This window comes from Prosopis cineraria, unplaced genomic scaffold (genome assembly GCF_029017545.1).
Source record: "Prosopis cineraria cultivar Desert tree isolate PC_DT_omini unplaced genomic scaffold, ASM2901754v1 PC896, whole genome shotgun sequence".
In the NCBI taxonomy this organism is placed as follows: domain Eukaryota; kingdom Viridiplantae; phylum Streptophyta; class Magnoliopsida; order Fabales; family Fabaceae; genus Prosopis; species Prosopis cineraria.
Window position 1 is genome coordinate 15,916 of NW_026556221.1, and position 23,732 is coordinate 39,647.

The 23,732-nt window shown below is 33.2% G+C and overlaps 2 protein-coding genes across 3 annotated transcripts; both read left to right on the forward strand.

Moving 5' to 3' along the window:
- The first annotated feature begins 1,740 nt into the window (after window positions 1–1,740).
- On the forward strand, window positions 1,741–7,185 carry LOC129298727 (RNA pseudouridine synthase 4, mitochondrial-like). Of its 2 annotated transcripts, XM_054937148.1 has the most exons (10): window positions 1,741–2,325; window positions 2,789–2,860; window positions 3,038–3,175; window positions 3,260–3,307; window positions 3,395–3,475; window positions 4,035–4,148; window positions 4,311–4,409; window positions 5,354–5,465; window positions 6,287–6,333; window positions 6,431–7,185. In XM_054937148.1, exons 1-10 carry the CDS (start codon window positions 1,957–1,959, stop codon window positions 6,776–6,778), a joined length of 1,428 nt encoding a protein of 475 aa, XP_054793123.1. In that variant the 5' UTR covers window positions 1,741–1,956; the 3' UTR covers window positions 6,779–7,185. The 2 variants fall into 2 exon arrangements, with proteins under 2 accessions (XP_054793123.1, XP_054793124.1); XM_054937149.1 differs by lacking the exon at window positions 3,038–3,175 and having other exon boundaries at window positions 1,742–2,325.
- A 7,034-nt stretch (window positions 7,186–14,219) lies between these two features.
- Window positions 14,220–16,144, forward strand: LOC129298728 (probable cinnamyl alcohol dehydrogenase 1). The gene is made up of 5 exons (XM_054937150.1): window positions 14,220–14,405; window positions 14,493–14,606; window positions 14,719–14,946; window positions 15,193–15,632; window positions 15,710–16,144. The coding sequence occupies exons 1-5, from the start codon at window positions 14,317–14,319 to the stop codon at window positions 15,910–15,912; spliced, it is 1,074 nt and encodes a 357-aa protein (XP_054793125.1). The 5' UTR covers window positions 14,220–14,316; the 3' UTR covers window positions 15,913–16,144.
- Window positions 16,145–23,732: the final 7,588 nt, after the last annotated feature.

The following is a 23,732-nucleotide window of genomic DNA, read 5'->3' on the forward strand; positions in this document are numbered from 1 at the left end:
TTTCTTTTCTCTCATTTTCTTTCATTTCAACTTTTCTTCCCATTCAAACAGAGGGAAAATGTCATAGAACTTTTTTGTTAAGAGTATATGGCATTCAAAACTTTTTTCAAAGCAATGCCACCCTTAAACTTTTAAAAGGAGTGTAATAATACCCGACTGTTAATTCAATCAAATAATTAATCATTAACTCTCTCAATTTGACCCATAATTTTACACATGTCCTTGTTTTTTCTTTTTTCTTGTTCTTCATCATCTTCTTTTTTGACTTCACCTATGAGCCTAGAGTGTTCTATGAACCTAGAGAATTTCATCGGCTGCAAAACCCTCCATCTTTGCCTTCATTCTATTGTGAGTTCATTTACATCTTGGTCCTCAATGTTTATTTGCCATGAGTCCGTGCTTATTTAATCATGAGCAAATATCAAAGCTAGAAATAATACCAAAGCCATGAGAGCTCAAAAAACCAAATCATGAGTAAAATGCTACCTGAGATCTAAAAAGGAACCCAAAAAAACAAATTCCCAATCATAAAAACAACATCAGAGCTACACAAGCCAACTTATACAAAAGCCACTTCGTTCCACTTCCACATCTCTAATATCCTTGCCCATATCTAACTCCATCACTTCCTCATGATATAGTAACCTTATTGGAATTTCACTAATACAAAGGCACAATCCTGTTGTTAATGAGCATGTTAAAATGGCCATAGTGTTTTTCAACCAAAGAATCCAATCAAACTTGTACTTTATACCATAAGAAGACTAACTTAAGACATTATAACCTTAATCCTTAACGATGAGACCAATAAATGTAAAACTTAGATTCTCCTAAGTCTTTGAACGAAGAGAATGAGTTTCCCAGCTCATCATCCTGTAGCAGCAACAACAACAAACCCAAGTTCTTCTACTCAAAGGCTAAGAGCCTTTACTGACTGATATTGTGCCTAGCACTAGTTAGGGACAATGAACTAGTGACCATGAGTCTATGAACTAGTGAGTTTCAATGATGTTAAGATGAGACCATAAGGAAGCAAGCTTCAATGACTGGATTTGGAGAGAACCAATGTTCTTGGGTGAATAGATTTGGGGAAGACAACAAGGAACAACAAACTAGTGACGACTTGCAAGCTTTAGAAAGTGTTTAGTTAGAAGAAGAGCGAAGGGAGGGATTTAGCACTCTCCTCTTGTTGGGCTTGAAAAATTGGAGAGCTGGAAAGAGATTTTGCTCTCTCTCTTTACCTTGAAAAATTGGAAAGGAGAGAAAATCTATCATCCAAAATTTCCTTTGAATTCGAGAGATTGTAAAGGAAGGGATAAGATCAATATGCCTTTTGCAATAAGTTTAAAAGATATAGATATATTTTTTTAAATATCTCAATACTAATAAAATGAGGATAAAGTTATTTATATATAATTATTTTTTCTCCTTTTTTCCTAACCAAACAAAATAAAATTTCTCTCCTTTCTTTCTTCTCAAACCAAACACACTATTAGCAAATGAGATCTTGTGTCTTTGATTTTTATAGGTTTGATTCTTGAGCACATTGAAGAGGCAGATGATAGTGAGAAACGAAGGGGCAGAGGGGAAGAAGGGAGGGAGGAGAAGTCGTAAAGAAAGAGCACGTGTAAATTTGATTAAAGAAGAACGGCTTAGAAATCAACACGCGTAAATTTGTTTGGTCAACATAGCAATTTAATGCTCAACCCATGTTTGGATTACTGGGTGGGCCAAAATTTAAAGCTTCTCAAAAGTTTCCGGTGAAAATGTTACAAACAAAATAATTAAGATATCAAAAGCCCCTCATCAAATTACTTGCGTTTTAGCCCTGTCCAAAATCTCAGTTCATACCAAAGCGAAAAGCAAATGGAAATTCGTAGAACCTGCCACTGGTTACTGAAAGTCTGTATCAAGGTAAACCCTCAAGGCTAACCGGGTCACTCAAATTCTATTTCCATGAAGGAATTCATATTCCTCCGTCCCATCAAAATCAAACTCCTATCGCCGGCATCCTCTTCTACGGCCGATGTCGGTGGGACACTTCGCTTGTCTGGATTCGGATCATGGCACACTAAATATTACTCCAGCGTTCTTGATAGCTCAAACGAAGTCAAAGGGCGGAGGAAGGACGCCAAATGGCTTACTCTGCCGCCTTTCACTCCCACTGTTAACGGCGCTGATCTCGGAAAGGCACTCTCAGGCCGCCGGTCCGAAGTTAAACAGGTCCTTGCTGCTACGTCCTCCACTACGGCGCTCAAGTGGGTTCTGAGGTGCTGCCCTGAGCTACCTCGAAGCCTTGTGCAGAAGCTCTTTCGTCTTAGACAGGTAACTCCATTGCTCGTTTCTTTGGTGCTATGAGAGACCACAATTTGCTGGCGTTGGTTATGTTGATGCTAAAAGGCTCAATTTTAAAACTCTCAGTTGGTGTAGCCTTTCTGAGGTTTTATTTACTTCTTTTCTCATTTTTCATCCTCCATATGGAATGTGGATAATGGACGGTAATTGCATCCTTAATTGAATATTTTAGGCTCCGATGAACTTTGTTATTGCCAGGCACTCATACAACATGAGTATAGCACATTTTGTGATTAAAAATTACCTTGTTCCCTTAGGGCACACAGGCACAGTACTTTATTTGTACATGCTTCACTTTGCGGGGAAACAAATTGAAGCCTTTGAATTTGTTTCTCATGGCCAATGTATAACAGGATAAGACTCCCTCACAATATTTTTTAAATGCCTGCCTTTTTTCCAGCCTAATCAATCGGTGTTCACTGCTTTACTCCAGGTTCGAAGGGAATCTGCTTCTGTGGAGAACAAAACTATGGAAACTCAAGAAAACAAACATAGACTAAAAAGGGTACCCAACTGCTATATAAAATTGTCATTCTGCAAAAGTGAAAAAGTTGACCTTTTTGTGCATGTTCATCTTTTCATCCCTTTTCCTGTTATATGTAGAATGAAGGCTTTTTCACTTTTTCATATTAACGGATACCTTGGAGTGGTTTTACTTCTGATTCTTGAAAATTAATGGAAGGTGACAGCCAAGGACACCTTAAACTTAGGAGATAAGATCTTTCTTCCTGTTAGTGTTAAAGAGACGTCTCAAGAGAAACATGAATCTGGTATCACTGCTGCTGAAGTTAACTTTATCCACAGCCTAGTTTTGCATAAGGTTTTCAACTTTAATTCTCATTATTTGAGATTCTCAATTGATTGTGCTCCTAGAATGTAAATTTATATGCTTTATGAGATTCAGGATCCTGCCATTCTTGTTCTGAACAAACCTTCAGGGATGCCTGTTCAGGTAACTATCTGATGTTCCTTGTTGATTTTCTTTGTCATACTGATCTTCGGTGATCATTACTTAAATGTGAATCTCTCGTTGAATAAGGGTGGCATAAATATCAGCCGAAGTTTAGATGAAGTGGCTGCAGCATGCTTAACTTATGAATACTCAGAATCTCCTCGACTGGTGAGTTCACGATTAAGTTTCTGAGTGATGTCTTTACCATGATTCATATTATTTTCTGAAGCTATTTACAGATAGAATTACCTTCTTTCTCTAGATTAGGTAGAGGTGATATGCTTCCTCAAGCAGAAACCCTTGATGATGCTTTATCCTCTGCAAAATTATTGAATGTTTTGTGTATCAGGGCTCACAAAATATGGTATTATGCTTTAGGGGTATCACTTATAAAATACATTTCAGAAAAGATCCTTACCAGTCACGGACAACCTTTAAAAATAAATTAAACATATTTTTCCTGTGTGGTCTGCCTAATTTGATTGAAATTATTTTAATGTTCTAATACTTAGGAGGCCTATCCGAGAACGTTGTACCAATGTAGCAATAAAAATTATAAAGCTTTTTAGTTATTATTATTCTGTGGAAGATCATGAGAACTGTATCATCAATACCAAACTTGCAAATAAATGAGATTAGTTGGATTGTTTTTTTTTCCTATCTGACAATATCTGTGAATGGGAAAAACTAGCTACTGCATTGATACTTAAACTAGGCAGGATATTAGGTGCACAGACTGGACAGAGATTGTACAGGCATTTTGGTGATGGGAAGGACACACACAAGTGCTATAGTTCTGCATTCCATATTCCGGGAGAAAACTTTCAGGGCATCTGATGATGTGAGTGAGTTTTAATGCTTTATTTTTTTTTTTTTTTTTGCCTATTTCACCGGATGCCTTATATAGCCATGATTCCTTTTGAGCATTGATCTTCTGTGGTCATAATCTCAAGTTGCATAAGCGTATTTTTTCCCTGACCAGCTGGCACTTAATTATATGTAGATTGGTAAGAAAAAGAGAATCCTACAAAGAAGGTACTTAGCACTGGTCATTGGATGTCCAAGACGTCCAAGGGGGCTGGTTTCTGCTTCACTGGGTAAGGTTGGATGATATCCTTATTTCTCATCCCTTATTTCTCATTTATCCAAGTTTTCCAATTCCCAACAAAATTGCTGCACTCCTGTGCGCATCTTCTGGTTGTTCATCGCTGCATTTGATAAATTTATGCCTTTTTATGTTAAAAAAAAAATGCAATTAGCATTGATGTGGTTATCCATCAATATTGTTTGGCTACATTCTAGAGAATGCTAATGTTAGACATGTCATAAAAATTACTCCCTTCGGTCCTTTTTATAAGAACCTTTTTTGAGAGTTTGTCTTGGTTCTTTATATAAGACCCTTTTCAAAATGTCTATTGTGTTAATTATTTTTTCACAAAAGTGCCCTTAATTAATTAGGTGGAAAGAAATTGGCAAGAGAATGGAGTCCTTTTAATTTTAAGGGTAATTCTTAAAAAATAATACAAATGGTTGACAAATTTAATACCACTGCTTAAATAAATTATTTTCCTTAATATAGGACCAGAGTTAGTACTACAGCATTAAATAGTATCAGCTTATGACTAAGATTTAAAGGTTTTAGTGGATCTTATCTTAAAATAATGAGGTATGAATTTCCTCTGCTAGAAGAACCAAGTTGAAACGCATTTTTGTGTGCTCAAACATGCTAGGCCTTGAGTATGACCTCCAAACGCTCACGTGAAAGCTCAAGGATAATCTTTGGTTTATTCTCTAGGCATTCATGCAAACCATTGAAGCGATAATTTCACTTTGTATCTGGAGACTAATTAATTCCAATTCCTTGACATCCCAATAATGCTCGGCCTTTACAACTAGTTGGTTCTAACACACTAATTACTTCCAATTCCTCTAGGCTTGAATTTGCTACCTTGCATATGTTCATTATTTTGTTGAAGAACTTGGATCATCTGGAAAATTGAGTTTCCTCCATAGCGATGAAATGTACTATCCTTGATTCGGTTTCAGGTGGTGGTAGACAATGGGAAATCTGATAGAATAACTATCATTGACAATTCTTCAGAATTATCATCGCAGCATGCAATCACAGAATATCGAGTGATTGGGTCCTCATCACATGGTTAGTAATGAAGGTCACTTTAAATTTAAAATCCAATTTACCTTATTTAGAGTTTGCTGTGGGTTGATCACATCGGTAAGTATTTGGTTAATGATGGCACCCTGATGATTATGATATTATTTATGTAGAATATTCTAAAATTTCTATCTGTAGCAAATATGGGTATAGGAATTGATAGAGTAAAGCGTTACAGACGGATAAAAAATTGCAGAAAACAAAAGAAATAGCAGAGCAAGCTCTTTAGCTTGAGAGGCTAGGGTCTTATGAAACCATACTAACTATAGTGGGCTTATGTATTTTGCATGGAGTTCGTAGCCATACTACTCACTGACTTGCGAACAGTTCAGCTATATAGGTCTTACAATTTTTTTTTTTCAATAAAGCTATTTAACTGCGTCAAATTCAACCATTGTCACGCCCAACTAAGGATAGCTCTTTCGAATGTGTTTTTTGTATTTACACGGACTCGAACTTGAGATTTCGTGCTTAAGTGGCCATAGCTTCTTTTACTAGGGCCATCGCCTGTTGGTAGTTCTTACAACTTTTGTAGACATATTAAGTCAAATTGATTCTTCTTTTACATTCTCTTAGATTCTTACCCCTCATTCTACAATATATTCCGTTCTGACGGCCCTGCTCTCTTTCTTTTGCACCTCAACGCATGTGAGTTAGTTAGCCCTGTTATCTCCAATACCGATATCATATGCTCAGTTACTTCAGTTCGATCAGTTAACTTTAGCTTGGTAATTTGCATTGGGCACTCCTAATGATAGCTTACACGATTGAGTCAGTGCCCGCTTTTGCCCCCGCTTATCATGCAGGTTACTCATGGTTGGAGCTTTTGCCATTTACTGGGAGAAAACACCAGGTTTTACATTAACCATCTCATCTTGGTTTCACATTTAGTTATCAAAACACAAGACTTGAGAATCATCTAATCTTATTATCTTGTGCTGGTGCTATAGCTTCGGGTCCACTGTGCTGAAGTGTTAGGAACGCCAATAGTTGGGGACTACAAGTATGGATGGCAAGCTCATAGGAGGTGGAAACACTTCGATGTGCCAGACCAAGAAGATTCGAGTGAGGACGAAAAAGCACTCCCCTTCGGTCTCAATATGAACAAGGGAAGTATCTCGGAGAAGCATCCTCGTTTGCATCTTCATTGTAAGCATGTGGTCTTGCCGAATGTGTCCCAGGCTCTGCAAGATGTGCAATTATCTTCCTCCCACGATCTTTGGAATGTGGAAAGCCTCGAGTTTGTTGCACCTCTCCCTCCGTACATGCAAAGAAGTTGGGATCTGACAAAATCCTGAGTAATGGTTGAAAGGTAGCAGCTTGTCACATTCACTGGATTCAATCATGGCTCCTCCTAGAAGATGGTCTACTGGATATATTTGATGAACTCGTGTCAGTTAGTCAACACGTTTACGTTAAGGTTCTGGTGTTCAGATAGCCACCCGGTTTTTTTGGTGTGCGGCTTTATATGCTCCCCAGTCGTTCTTCCAATCATATCAAAACTCAATTTCCCCATCGAATCATTCATTCCTAAGCAAATTCGGATTGTATACTGCTCGGCAAAAATCATTGAAGTGATGGATTCCATGGTGAGGTATTTAGCTTCCTTGTCATCTCTCACGGACATCTAGAAATATTTTTCATAAAATTGCTTCAAGTAATTCTCAAGTGATGAATAATATTTCAGATGATAGTTTACCGTATAGTTTTGGAGACTCGTGTGAATGAAACGCGGACAGAGAGCTAACCATTTTACCAAGCACATAAAAGCTCTGACTCATTGGCCGTAACTGACTGTATCTAGTATAGGTATGTTTTTAGGTTCAAAGAGTTCTTATATATATTAAGTTATCTACTAACAAGATCCTTATATAAGTAAAAACAAAAAAACAAAAAAACAAAAAAATTGATTTCATAGTTTTGCAAATCATATATTAAATTTTCACTAGTCAGACTAACCTTTGTTGGTATTATTATAGCTTATTTAGTTTTATGTATACTTATTCTTTCTTGCAAACTAAAAACCGTCATAAAAATTGAAAGCATCCAAAAAGCCTTATCTCCAAAGTCAAGTAGTATTGTCATCTACGCTTTTCCCATACAAAATGTCGAAAAATTGATTATAAATCTTTCCATATTTTTGCCTATTTTGGTTCATATAAATAAAGATAAATGTGCATTTTTGCTCTTAAAATATTCTCTTAAAAATACTCAATATCCTAAAATATTGGTTAGAATAATTTTGCTCTTGAAATAATGAAAATAGAGTTTTTTTTTTCCTTGTTGAATTTCTTAACAATCAACATTGAAATCTTAGTTAATATTTTTAATGTTAAATTTGATGGCAATAGTCAAAATGTTCTGTTTTAATTACTTTAAAGGTAAAATTATTCTAATCAATAGTTTAAAATGATGGGTGCTATTTAGAGAATACTTCAAGAGCAATGATGCATCTTTACTCTATAAATAATCACCTTCATACTCAACGGACATCTGGCCGAAGTACTTTAGTGGTATTTTTTTCTCAAAACCCCTAAAAATTTTAAATTTGAATACTGAATGATAAAATATTTATGCCTGAAGTTTAATGTAGACATAAAGAAGGCAAATTTTAAGTCAATGAATTAGTTGCCCAAGCATACTTTTATATAAATGTATTTTAAGAAATACGTTACTGCTTCAACTGGGCTGTATCAGAAAAACATATCAAGTCAAATACATCACACACACCCACTCCGTCAAACATATTACGAACATCGTTACCATGAGGTGGCAATAGCGAATAGCCATCGATGCGGTTGGTGACCCATGGCGTGCGCCTTTGTTAAAGCTTTAAGCCATCTTTTTATCTTTGTGCTGACCACCTCACCAAACCCAATAGAATAAAACTTATCAAAAGAGAAGGTAAAGTTTCCAATTTCTATATCCAATGTTTTTCCTTCATGACAAAATAACACCTTTTTGTTTTCCATTCTTAAAAGATCTCCTAATTTTCTGTTGAATGATATTTGTAAATATCAATTTAGACAATTAAAAATACAAGAGTTTCAATAAATTAGTAGGAGAGTGACTTATAAGACTTAAATACAATGTTTATAAAACTTTCACATTTGTATCTATCTGAATTGCGTTTTTAGAGACCACAGTCACTGTAGTAAAGTTCGTATCTATTTACGCATGCAACTTGAAGTATAACCATCTCAAAAAAACAATTCTTGCATTAATTTCAATTATAACCCATTATTTGATAGAAACAAAAGATCAGATGGAGCAAGATCCTTAAAAAATAGAAACAGAGCCCTAAAGTCTGAATTAGAACATTATGGTCTCATTTGTTCGTTGGAAAATAATGGAATGAAATTGATTAATAAAATAAAAATAAAAATACATAATGATTCATGTGTATAGAAGAGATAAGTCAATCATATTCACGAACAAGTTGAGTAATTTAATTTGTGAGATTGAGAATTATAATTTTTTGATACCATATAAAAAAGAATATGATCGTAAGAGAGAATATATAAATTTTGCCACTATTTAACCTGGCTCATGATTGGAATCATATTTAGAATGAGTTATCGTTTTCTTTTTTTGGCTGAAATATAGAGGATTAGAATAAGACGTCGATAATGGCTAGGGTTTAAAAGGAAGAAGATTGGTCGACAATATGAGATGGAGGGATAGTCGTACTCGAGTAGTAATGTTTAAGAAAAATCAACAATGAGCCCAGCAAACCTGTCCTTTCAACGGAAAAGTGGACCCCGATTCTCATATTATAAGTTGCGTACAAATTAAAATGCATAAAAAGTATTCATATAAAATAGAATTGATTTTTTTTACCATCATAATTGATTCATTTTTACAAAACTAAAATAGTAAATAAACAAACGAATAATCCACCTTAGAGGGGACGTGCTGGGTCCCTTGTTATCATGTCAGGCAATAGTCATTGAGTAGGGTTGTGTAAAAATACTCTAATCCTATCTAATTTAATTTAACTCGAAATAGTTCTAATCTTGTTTGTTCTGTATAGAGATTAATCTTTTAGAATTAAAAATTTGAAAAAATTAGACTATTTTTTCAGATTGAAGTGGACAAGAGACTAGGCATCCGAATCACTTAGTCTGATCCAGTCCAATTAATTTTTTATCATAATTATAATTAATTTATTTTTGACAAATACTTCAAGTGTGATTGATGTTAAGGGGATGATTGTATGAAAATTTATTAGATTTTTTTCTAAATTATTATTGTAATGTAGTACTATTGAAGTTTGTTGAGTGCTGTTGTTTTTGTTAAAGTTATAAATTTAAATCATTTAAACTATAATAGAAATAATTTTTTTTCCTTGTTGGAAATTATTATGAATTTTATTATTATCGTTATTATTATTATTATTATTATTATTATTATTATAAGTGTTTTTACTATCTTAATTGAGTTTATAGGTTAAAATGAATTATTGCCTTTCATAGAGAAAAGAAAAAAAAAACTAAGTGAGTACTGGACTAATAGGACCAGTCTCCCAATCCTATAAACCAAACTAGTCATGTTAATTTCAAGTTATTATTGAATAAAACCGAACTATGGATTGCTTAACTTAGTCCTTTTTATAAAAGAGATCGGACTTTAAGTTAGGGTGAAGTCCATGCCATCCTGTTCTTTGTGCAGCCTTACATAAGAAAGAGTCTACCATTTACCAGTTCGATAAATAGAATAAAATCAGCAATTAAAAATATTATAATGCAATAAAATAAGATTTGAATTCTCAAAATATTTATATTTAGTATTTAATAATAGTTTGAAAAATATTTTTTTTATCTTCAATATGAAACATATTATGAATATTAAGAATTATGTGGATGCTCATCTCTCTTATCTCTTCATCTTCATTTTCTTTCATGATACTCCCACCCTTAAGAGTGTCAATTATGTTTCATTCGTCATTATCATTTTTGTAACCCTTGATATAAGTCCATGCTTATAAACAAAGCATATCATTTGTATTGTCAATATGAAGGAGAATATAAGAGAGATTATCCTCATTTCTATTGCTTTTGTTCTTTAGCTCCTCCTCATCTTCTCATTCTCCCAATATTTTATTTATAACAAGACATTTGATGTAGTATTAATTATTTTTTTTAATATTGTCTCTATTTGAATTCATTAACTATGAAAGAGAATGTAATATAAATTTAATTTTTTTTTATTTAAATAGAAGTAAAATTGAAGGTTTATCTTTTTTATATAAAATTAATTACTTAATTACCTCTCCTTAACTTCCATGAGATAATTAAAAAGGCCTTATAATAAAGATTGAACAAAATATATTAGAAGTATCATGTGATCTTTAGGATTTTATTTTTCTCTTATCAAGTTAAAATAAATATTAATTTTAGCACATAATTTTGGATCTCTACACTATGTTCGAATTTTGTTATGGATCCCTGTATTTTTTTTTAATATTTTAGATTCTTTTTTTTATTTTTTTATATTTTAAATTTTTATAACACCACTCATAAAGAAATATAGAATATTAAAAAATAAAAATGTAAGAATTTAAAATATAAAAAATATAAAAGTCTATACCAAAACTTAAAAAAAAAAGTTATGCTTTCTCATAGAGTTATAATACAAAGCGTAGGTGAATGACTGCTCAAAAGATGCTCATTTTTTGTCAGCAAGAAAGCGTAATACTGTAAGGTCTTGTTTGGTACACAATATTGGTGAGCAGGGGTTGGGATTGGGTTAGAATAATCTCACATTTATCATATTTGGTATGAAGTATTCCTTAATACTTAGGATTGCTCAATCCCATTTAGGTGGGGATATTGAGACCCACCACCCCTATGGTATTGCTTAATCCCACCAAATTAATAATAGGATTGATAATTTTTAGATTAAAATGCCTCCATCCTTTCTTCCTTGTCTCTCTCTCTCTTTGCTTTCCACCTAGTTGAGCGTCTTCATCGAGCCTTTTACCCTTCGCCTTCCACAAGTGCCAACCCCAACACCAGCCTCTCCTCCATCGACGCCACCAAAAAAGTCGAAGAGATTGAAAATAAGATCTAGCGGTGATTTTGATGGTCTCTCAGTCTTGCCTTAGAGATTTCATGATGCCGGAGATCAAAGGTTTCATAACGTCGATTGAAAAGTCTTCACCGTCCATTTCTACATTTTGTTTAGCTTTCTTGCTCTGATCTATTTTCATCCCATCTACTAATTGTCATACTTTCACTCCTCTTATCAACTGATTTGAGATTTGGTTCCCATTGGTTTGAGTTCGAATTCACTCACCTTTAGATCTCGTTCGAGATTGAGTTTGAGATGTGGTTCTCAGATTTGGTTCTAGTTGTTATGCATATAATGAGAATGCCTGAATTTGAACTTGTGGCTAGACTTGGATTTGGTTCATGTTAAAGATGGAGTTTCAGATCTATCAAGACTTTGTATTTTCTTTTTTAATGATAAGGGCCATTTTTGTCTTTTGATAATTTTTTAATTGATTATAAAATAAAATTATTGTAAATATTCTATTTAAATATTATTTTATATCAAAATCACTTTTAAAGTCTTAATTCTAACGTTAATTTTAATTTCAATATCAATATTAATTTTAATTTTAATTTTTTTAAATTGAGGCTTGCGTATCAAAGACGCTTGATAGTACTCTCCTTGGACCTGTATGAAGAGGTGACGTTTTGATGACGCAATGATGTTCGATGCAACTCAGAATATAAGGAAATATGCCATCTGCCCCTAATTATTGTTTATGCATGGAATAATATCCCTCATTCGTTAGTGCTTCAACAGTAGGCCAGCCTGTGCGAATGTGGCATCTATCCCAGCAGGTTCTTGTTCATCGCTTTTGGTTAAATTTGTATATATCACACTTCCAATTCAAAATATAATAACACATGTTTGTTAGAGGTTATGCCTACTATTTGTACATACTCAACTGTAATTTCTTATTTCAAAAGAATGTAATATTCTCTCCAGTTGTGTTTATGAGAGAAAGAAAATAATTATTTTAATATTATTTACAAGTCATGTCATTAGCCTTGTTATAACAATTTCTTTTTCTTTTATCTTGTGAAATATTGATGAAAAACTATGCCAATTTAATAAAAATAAATTTAATTTTTTTTAAATTTTTGGAGAGTTAATGACATTTAAAATTTTTATTAATTCTAATAAAGCATATTAAAAGTAATTTATAAATATAATCAAAAGGTGTATATAAATATATATGTATATATATATAACACAAGTTTATAGACACTAATAAGAGTTGGGTCTAACAAAAAACATGGGTGGCAAACTGTGGTACAAAAACTCTATTGAAAGAAATATCCACGTGTAATGTCTAGCTATGTATTGAACATGATTGAAAACACAAATTTAGTCATGGTTAAGAGAATTTTGACACAAGAATTGTTTGATGGGAGATGATCTAAAAATAAACAGAAACATAATTCAATAAAAGATACTAATAAAATCATAATTTTTTATTTTCTTAATTATAAGTCACTTCTAATTACTTTACCAAAATCAAGAGAAAATAATTAAATTATTAATATTGTCTAAAAAAAGAAAGAAATTTTTCAACTGATTTTTATTAAATGTACTTTATTTGAAAACATTTTTTTATTTGAAAACATTTTTCTCCCATGCAACTTTTTGCTCCCTGTTTTTTGAAAATTCTGAAATAGTCAAGTTAGAAAAAAGTAATAAATAATTTAATTTTTAATATATAAAATAACTTATAAAAAGAATCATATATTTTTTTTAAAACACAATTTATGTATAAGACTGTAGGGATTAACAAGTTCTCATACTATTACATGCAAATATTTTGACAGTAATAGTTAGAACTTTTACGCGTTCAAGTTTATCCGTTGCAATGCTTCTTACATATCCAAAGGAACAATTACACGTTGGTCAGGAAAAAAAAAAATTATCATAAAAATTTTTGTAAAATTTATAAAATATTTTTAAATTTTAAATCTTACACATTTATAACTCAATAAAAAATATATAAAATTAAATAAATTAGAATTATAATCTGTTATTATAAATTTATATTTTTTATAAATTGGCAAATATTTTTATTAAAATATAAATATATAAATTTAAGATTTGAAAGTATTTTATACTTTTTCTATTAAAAAATATAAGGTATTTTTAATTAGATCTCACCCTCAATAAAATAATTATCTACTTTTAAACTAACTCTATCTTTCTATACTTACCCCTATTAAATACCTTATAATAAATATAAAATCATTATTAATAAGGACACTTTTAAAAAAAAATAATTACACATTAAAATATTTAAAAATATAACATTTAATTTTTTAAAAAATATTTTATATTTTACAGTAAGAAGGGTATATATTTTATAAATTTTTTGATAATAATTTTTTTTTAGGTAGATGTTATTTTCCCTATCCCAAGGTATCGCGGCACCAAAGTGATATGATAATAAAAACCGTATTATATGACACGACATGAAAGGCCAAGATTTTTGGAGGAAGGAGGATGGAAGATGACTAGTCATAGAGAAGCAAGCAGATGATTGTCACCAACTCCTTCACCAACCCCGCCTGCAGATCTCACCCGTTGCTGTTCCAATGTATCCATCAATCCCTGGCGTAGTGGCATGCCATTTCTGAAATAATAATAATTAAATGTATATATTTACTTATTTCAGGGGCAGTCTTCTTATCCTCACTTCCTATTTGTACTCACGCGCTCTCAAACCTGTCTCATCCTTTCCTCTCCTCACTCCGCTTGCCTTTTCCTCTTCACTTCATCTCTCCACCTCTGAGACAACATGGGCAGCCTCGAAGGAGAAAGAACAACTGTTGGATGGGCTGCCAGAGACCCTTCTGGGATTCTCTCTCCATACACCTTCACTCTCAGGTATTTCCTTTCTTTACAAAACTTGTCTTTCTTTTTTTTCCTTCTGTGTTTTGGTTCCCCCTGTTTTAACTTCCCTATTATTTTCAGAAACACAGGGCCCGATGATGTGTATATCAAGGTTCACTACTGCGGAATCTGCCACTCGGATCTGCATCAGATTAAGAATGATCTCGGCATGTCCAATTATCCCATGGTTCCCGGGTAAAACAACTGATAACAACCCCTTTAAATTATACTCTAATGGCTTCCGATCCTCTGTTTGTGTCTCTGAGAGCTGACGAGAGTTCTTATATATATATATATATATATACAGGCATGAAGTTGTGGGAGAAGTGATCGAGGTGGGTCCGAATGTGAGCAAGTTTAAGGTCGGAGAATTGGTCGGAGCAGGACTCATCGTTGGGAGCTGCAGAAATTGCAGGGCATGCAAATCTGATATCGAGCAATATTGCGGCAAGAAGATCTGGAATTACAATGATGTCTACACCGATGGAAAACCCACCCAAGGTGGCTTTGCCGAAACCATGGTCGTGGATCAAAAGTAATCAATCGTCATCTTAACTTATATTCCAATATTTCCTCCAAAGCTCCCTGCTTTATATTCTTTGAAAAGTTCCAACAAAACAAATCCCGCGTAGAAGTTGAAACCTTTGTATGGAGACCCAAAGTTTTATGCTTTATACATGGTCTTCAAAGATTCCTCTTGAAAAACAAAACAAGCAAAATCATAAGTAGACGCACTTTTTCACCGATTCTGAAGCCGTGTTTTGTTGATTGTGTTTTTCAGCTTCGTTGTGAAGATACCAGAGGGGATGTTGCCGGAGCAAGTGGCTCCACTGTTGTGCGCCGGCGTGACAGTGTACAGTCCACTGTCGCACTTTGGACTGAAACTGAGTGGGCTGAGAGGAGGAATATTGGGGCTCGGAGGAGTGGGACACATGGGTGTGAAGATAGCGAAGGCCATGGGACACCACGTGACAGTGATAAGCTCTTCGGAGAAGAAGAAGCAGGAGGCTCTGGAGCACCTTGGAGCGGACGATTATGTGGTTAGCTCAGACGAAACTCAGATGCAGAAGATTGCTGATTCACTTGATTATATCATCGATACCGTGCCAGTGGGTCACCCTCTTGAGCCTTATCTTTCTCTGCTCAAAGTCGATGGCAAGTTGATCTTAATGGGTGTCATCAGCACTCCCCTGCAATTCGTCAGCCCCATGGTCATGCTTGGTACTATCTCTGTCTCTCTCAATACATCTCTGTGTAATTCCTTGTTTGCAAGATTGACAAGCATAATTTCTTGGCAGGGAGGAAGATGATAACGGGAAGCTTCATAGGGAGCATAAAGGAGACGGAAGAGATGTTGGGGTTCTGGAAAGAGAAGGGTCTGAGTTCAATGATAGAGATGGTGAAGATGGATTACATCAACGAGGCGTTCGAGAGATTGGAGAGGAACGATGTCAGATATAGGTTCGTTGTTGACGTTGCTGGCAGCAAACTTGATCCATGAAACACGTGCCATCCTATAATTCTTAAATAACCTTCTGCAAAACTTATGATTATGATGCACGATGTTTGTTCTTCCTGTCAAATATTAAATGCGATCTGTTTTCAAAGGATCTCAAATTTTCTGCCGGGAACTGTGGGTCGGTGTTTATCTGTAATACTTAAATGGTACAGGTATTAGGTCACTAACTCTTTGACGTTTGTTAATCTACCTGCTAAATGATTGGAGACCCGAATATGGAGTATGTATATTAAATGCTTAGCATGTTTCTCCAAACAGGAAAAAAAAAAAGAATTAAGGAGCAAATATATACCAATTTTTTTTTCCCAAAATGTTTGTTGTGAGCAAAAAAGGTTCCTGAGTCTTAAATGATAACAAATGGTTCCTGAATTCGTTTATCACAATTTACCTAAATGTAAAAGACAAAAAGAAGTTAAAATTACAAGTGTTTGATTAATACTAAAGATAAATTACAAAGTAATAACAATTACAAGACTACAATGAAACTTGAGAGTTGTCTAACAAATATAAGAACTAGAAGTTTGAAAGATTTTAGTATTTGAAAGGTGTTATTGTTTGGTCCTGCTCTCTGTGACTTTCTCTTCCTTTTATAATGGCTTAATTGAAACGATTGCTCCCATGAAATATAAAACTTGTTCGTGAAATATCAAGGATTCAATATGCACAGTCCACAAGATTTATGACAAGATTTTTCTATTCATAACGCGTTCTGTTGTTAACGTATAGTTAGTTTGTGTCTTCGAGATATTCGTAGATAATGGCCATGACTTTATGAGATTCAGGGCCGTCGAGGTTATAGTTTTGTATTACAATGGTCTAGATGGTGGCTCCGAGCTTTAAGGGATTCAAAGACCTGTGCTTATCTAATCTAGTCATTCCATTATGATCTGTACTAACCCTATTGTTAAATCACTTATTGGGTCGGATGTTTTAGTTATTTAGCCCATTTTATGTTATAGTCAATGTTTTAATTTTAGTCCAAACAATGCCTCCCGCATGCTAGTAGCTAGCAACTATATGCCACATGGCACGTTTGAAAAAGGATTGAAACATCATTTCATTTTTATTTGCCTTCTTGACAGTATAAATTTTTCCTTCCCCTTTCTTGTTAGTCCTCTTGTTTTCTCTACCATTCCTTGACTATTAAGCTTATGCTCCTTGTTCCTTTCACTTCTTTGCTCAATAATGGTTTTTTGTTTTGCTGACATTACTTCTAATGTTACCTCATCCACTATTCTCATTGGAAGCTTGCTTGACTCTCTAGCCACTATCCAAAATCCCATTGGCCCTCTAGGAGGACTTATTGTGGTAAATATTCCATCTTGAACTCGCATTTGTCTCGATTTAAGTTCTTAATCTAATATTCTTCTTTCTTTCCTCCTTAAGAAGTTTCATCATTCCATCTGTGCAATAGTTTCTAGTGAGATTCTTTCCTTTGGTCAGATTCTTGCTTTTTTGGGTATAAATGTTGATTGCATTTTACTTTGTTTCATCAGCACTTTTCCCTAGAGCTTTTATATGTCCAACCATAGCAATGTGTGGTATTTGTCTATAGCCCGAAACCTCTCTAATGCAGTAAGACCTACCTAGCTAAATTTGTGGCCCCTAACATCAGTTCGTGACCTCATACTAAGCCAAATGACATTACCTTTTACTAAATCTTCCTGCCAAAAGCTCTACAACTGGGCCTAATCTCCTCGTCCTTGGACCAATTGGGTCAAAAGTTTGAGGCCAACTATAAATTGCATTAGAAGGAGATGGGTCTTTATGACCTAATCCAGCTCTAACTAGTTAATGTTAATATCCCTGTTAGCTTGATGACGGCCTTTTTGAGCTTCTGAGTTCCCAGCTATAATGCTTTCTTTTTTAAGTTAAGTCCCATGACCATCACGCTCTTAAATGTGTTGATGTTCCTAGGGTTGCTGATTATCAAGGAGGAGAATTTCTTTGCTATCCCTGTGAAGTATGAATCTTATGTTACCCTGCCTACTGAGCTTGAATCCAAGATTAAAGGTATTATTTCTTATACTAAGATCATGGAACTATTTTTAGAGAAATTCGCTGATAAGCCTGTGACCCCTATGGAGCACTTAGTTTTTATCTGGATTTTATTAGATCAGTAAATCTTGGCCCTAGGGGGAGGAAAGCCTGTGCAATTTCATCTGAGAGTAGCTCAATCCCTTCTGTGCAACAATCACTTGGCCATAGATACTATATTTCTTTGCCATCTTTATGGTGGCATGAGGGAGCCCTTGCATAAGAAGCCCTTTACAATTTCTATGGGCCTGTCTAGTTTCTAAAAGCTACATAACACTGTTTACTTTCCCAAGCTTCATCAAGAACCCTTTCTCCAAGACCCAGGCATCTCTCATCCTTTCACTTACTTATTAGGCGTGCACCTGCTACATGAGAAGAAGAATTTCTTTGAATTCTTCTACCAGCAGAATTAGTCCCTACAGCAGACCCTAAAAACCTTTAATGTTTTGGATTGTTGGATTCCCATCTGATATTTATTTATGGTGGATATGAAAAAGAAACCCACCTCTTTGCTAAGGGATGAGATCTTCCTCTCGGCCATTACGCCTAGGAAGATGTAGCTTCCTTTTACTAGTTCTTCCTCTAAAACCTTGAAGGTTTTTGTAGAGTCTTATCATTTCCAACTGATATCAGGCTAGTTTGGTCTTAACCAATGTAAAATAAAATTGTTTGTTATTAAAACAAAATGAAGTGATGTCATTTTGCAAATGGTGACTTATTTATCACGTGAAAACACTTGGTTATATTAATGGAAATGAATTTATTTTGGATTTTTCACTGTAAGAACTATTTCTTGTTCAAATGAAATACAATGTTGTTATTTTATGATTGGTGACTTATTCACCACATAAATACAATTAGTTTTGTTAATGAATACTAAGGGGCAATTATGTATTTTCACAATCATAATTGAATATAGTTAGGACCCCTATAATTGCAGTGTTAAATTAGAATTCTTTGGTCTTCAACTTTGGATATGTCTCTTTGGGAATCATTGGTTGTGATTTTTCCTATTTATAACTATATTTGGTGATAAATATATTTATAACTATATTTATAACTTCGCTCATCCTTTATTCTAGTAGCATTCCATCCAGTGCACCTTACATTCATTTTAATGTGATTCATTTTTCAATTTTAAGGTGGTTCATTTTCTTAAATACAAGTCCACTAGAAAATCATGTAAAAAGGTAACTTAAATCATCTCAGTGTATAAACAATTTCTATAACTTAAATCATGTTTGTATTATTGGTAAAGACATAATGAGCCAGCTAATCAACACAATTATTTGCTTTGCCAAAAGCATATTTAAAGGTGACTATCCATTTTTTCATAATAAGTTCTCTAATTTTGTTAATAGTTTCAATGAATGGATCATTTACAGAAAACTCTTTACAAATGAACATAAGTACTTTAATAGAATTAGGGTAAATGTTAACTTTGTCAAACTTTTTAGTCTAACATATGTCAAGACTTTCAAGAATACTCATAAATTTAGCAACTATACCATGATAATCAAAATATTTAAAGAAGTCCTTAATCTAGTTCTCTTGATAATCCTTGATGATTCCACCAGAAGCAGCTATATCATGATTGTTGACTTATCCTCCAAAGTATGGCTCATATTTTAAATAAGAGGGAATATGATTGTCAAGCTTTCATAGTTTCTTTGATTGGAGGCATAGTGTGGTGTTTATGTTGATAAACAGTAGCTCAACTACTTTAATCTCCATCGAGTTCAATTTGATCGGACAAGTCGTGACTTGACTTTTTTAATTTTTTATTCTAACTCCTCATATTGACATTTTCCTCTAGTCAATTTACCCCACTTTATATAAAAATTTGGTACTTATGATGATAATAAGAGGGTTGATTAAAGGGACCAAAAGAATAAGAACTAACTAAACATGTCTTCATAATTTTCCTAACAAAGTTATTGCTATTGAAAGAAGAAATGTTCAAATAGACATCCTAATTTCTCAAGAGTAGCCTTCAAGCTTAGTTAAGGCTATTAGCCACATAACTAATTGCTCGTCGAAAAATTCCTGTTTGGTAAGTTAAAGCTTTTGACATAGTCAAGGTCCACTATGAGATTCCTATATCCTTTTTTCCAGCAATATCTAATCCAGTAATTAGAGCTGATAAACCAATGGGACCCCTTAGATCCTCCTTTCGTGTGACAGCAATAAAAATATAATCTTCTTGCTCAAATCTAAGACCTGCTATTTCTAATTTAATAACATTTGAGCCTTTTTAATCATTAATGGGAGGCAATCTATTATAAGCTTTCTTATTAGCAGTGTAAGTTGGCTGGTTGAACTTTCACTTAGTTATCAAGATTTCATTTTTGACTTTCTTTCAAATGGGTTAAGCCAAGCTCATATGTAGGACTGTTGCATACAACAAAAAGCATGTTTCCAAGATAATACTCCTTCGCTCCTAAATATATTTAAGAGGTTTGTTTTAGTTTTAAATATAAGATCTTATCTCCCATATTGATTATTTGTTGTCAAACTACCTCCATGGTTAGGTTGTTGTATGATGTAAAAGCTATATTAATAAAACTCTAATATAAATTATTAAAAAGAGAGTTAATTTAGGAAAATTGGTACACATTTTTTATAAATAACTAACTAACCTTTTTTTTAATATATGTGAATTAGTTAACAAGCTCTTAAGATATGCAAAGGGAGAATCCTAGAGCCAACAATTTAGGCTTATTCGAATTGGTTTAAAGTATTCCACCATTTAAAAAAGGCCATATAATAAGGCATAGCCCTAACCTTTTTTTTAGGTTGATTCAGGCTGGCCCGTTAGGCTTGGCCTAAATTACTGGTTCTACATGTGTATAAAGCAAGTAATTTTGGCGATTAGGTTCAATTCAATTCGGGCTTAAAGTATTATAACTTTTTAAAAAAACTCATATAGCTAAATCCAGACTTAACTTTTTCATATAGGTTTAGGCTAACCCATTGAGCTTGCCTAAAATTATCAACTATAGAGAAAATGAAGTTCGATATTTGAATCAAGGGCTTTAATTGTAACTTGGGCTTCTATCAGAGTACTGTTGCTAAGTTATAGGCTTTAGATTGGGCTTGTAAATATGTTGGAAGAGGAATGTATGGAATGTGCAAGTCTAAATTGTTACTATAGAAATAACATAGTTAATAAATGACTATACTTAATTATAAAAAAGCTTTTTAAATTCTAAAACTTCATTTCATATCAGGGGTAGTGAAGTGAAATTAAAATACTGAGGGAAATGACAAAATTAACCTTCTTTTAAATAAAAAAATTCTTCATATTTTCGTTTCTTTCACTCTCTCTCTCTAAGAACACCTCTTATTTTGATTCATACCCAGCACAAGAAGTTGTAGAGAGACCAATTGCTATAGGACCCTCTTTCAATTTTGAATATTGAATAGCCTTGCCATCTCCACCATGTCTCTCACCCTCTATGTCTTTGAGATCTGAAGCTTTAACTCTTCATTTAAACCATCGAAGACTTCTTGTAACAAACCACCGTCTATACCCTTAGAGCTTATCCTCTTGCATGAGATTCACTCTCTCATGCATCTTTAATTCCCTTGCTTGTGCAACCAAGAAGATATTTTCACACCGTAAAATTTCATGGCATATTAGGCTGAGTCATTGATCATATGATCTAGATTTCATGTTCTAAGATTTGTAATTATGAACATGGTTATTAGAATCGGACTGAACCGGCCGGTTCAATCGAGAACTAACTAAGTAGCTAGTCTGAAACTGCTACAAAATCAAAGGAAGAGAGAACAATCTGTGAATCACCTAAACCAGCCATAAACTAAACTAAACAAGAAGAACTTGCAATTTAAACGGTCCAGATAGTTCACTCTATTTTTTTATTCTTTCCCAATTTATAAAAATGATGTCATTTTAATTTTTGTTATTATTTTGGATAACACTCAATAGGGAGAGGCAAAATGCAAAAAAAAAAAGGACAAAACGCAACTGGTCACATGAGAGAGAGAAAAAATTAAATACTATGCATTAGGCCCACAGCTTATGCAAGTTGTCATCCAATAGCACTCTTTAGGTCTCACCACTTCTTTGCTTTATATAGATGAGAGTATACCTTGCCTCACATCACTCAAGCAATGTGGGACCATTTCCCTCAACAACATATCCATATATGTTAGCTAGTCCTTGTAACAAGTTTGCTTTTTTATTTTTTTTCTCCTCATTTGTGTTCATTTTTTGTTAGTTCCTTACGCTTATTGTTTCACATGAATTCATTTTATTTGGTTATAATTTGCCTATAAAAAATGCTTAATGACCAACATTAAAAACAAGAATACACTCATTTCATCTCTTTCTTAATGATTCTTTAGGCTTATTTATTTACATGTAAACGTCTTTTTCATTTTATTCATCCAAATATTTATTTACATATCTTCAAACAAATTTATTTCTTTTTTCCTTTAAATATGTGTGATCACCATCCTAAAAAATCAACAATGATTTGTGAAACTCTAAAAAAATAAGAAAATTAATTTAAATTTCTCTATAATATTTAAAATATATTAATTTAATTACATCCGGTCCAACCCCAATTTGACCTCAGTCAAACCATTAAACCATGAACCAGTGCCTCTATCGATTCAATAGCTAGTCCGGTTCTCATAAAATGATTATGAATAATCCTCACTTGTAATTAATTATATGTAAGAGTTAATTTTTTTAGTTATTATGAACTGTTATTGTCTATCAATTTTGTGAAAATATTAGCTTCAGAGTTTAAATTGCATTTATGCACAAAGAGACAATGAACAATTGTGGTAGGGAAATGAACAACTATAGTATAAAAAATTTACAACTCTTTTTACTATAATAATAGCACTAAGAAAAAATCAAGTAAAGCTACATGCACCAACAACATTAGCAGGAAAATTAACCACTTCAATATGGAAAAGAAAAATTTCAGTATAGGAATTTTTCAATTCTTTTTAACATGATAATAATACTAAGGATAAAATCAATTGAAATTATGCACAAAAAAACTCTAGTAGGCAAATTAACCACTTCAGTATGGGAAATTTGAATCTCTTTTTACTACGATAACAACACTAAGAATAAAATCAATTGAATCTATGTGTACAAACAACTCTTGTATGAAGGATAATCGCTTCAATATGAGAAGTGAGTAAGTTCAATATGGGGAATTTTCAAGTGGCTTTTAAGCCTATTGTTATAGTGGTAAAAAAGTTGTAAATTCTCAATACTTAAGTGTTCATTTTTCTTACATGAAATTATTCATTAGCCTACATGAATTGTCTATGACATTATTAAATCTTCATTTTATTCCAAGTTGTGCCCATGGTAAAATGAGTTATTCATTGCTCATGTTAAAATTGTTCATTCTCCTGCAAAAGTTGTTTATGTTATTATTGAATCTTGATTTTATTTCAAGTGTCATAATCATGGTAAAATGAATTGTTTATTACCCATACTAAATTGTTTTATTTCCCTACATAAAGTTGCTTATTGCCATACAAGAGTTGTTTGTGTTATCATTAAATCTAAATTCTATTTCAAGTGTTGTAATCATGATAAAACAAGTTGCATCATTACTCATACTAAAGTTATTCATTGATCTACATGAATTGTTTGTGCATATATGTTTATTTGATTTTATTAGTAATCTTATCATGATAAAAGGAGTTGTTCATTGCCAATGTAGGAAGTTGTTAATTTTCCTATTGAAGTTGTTAATTTTCCTATAGAA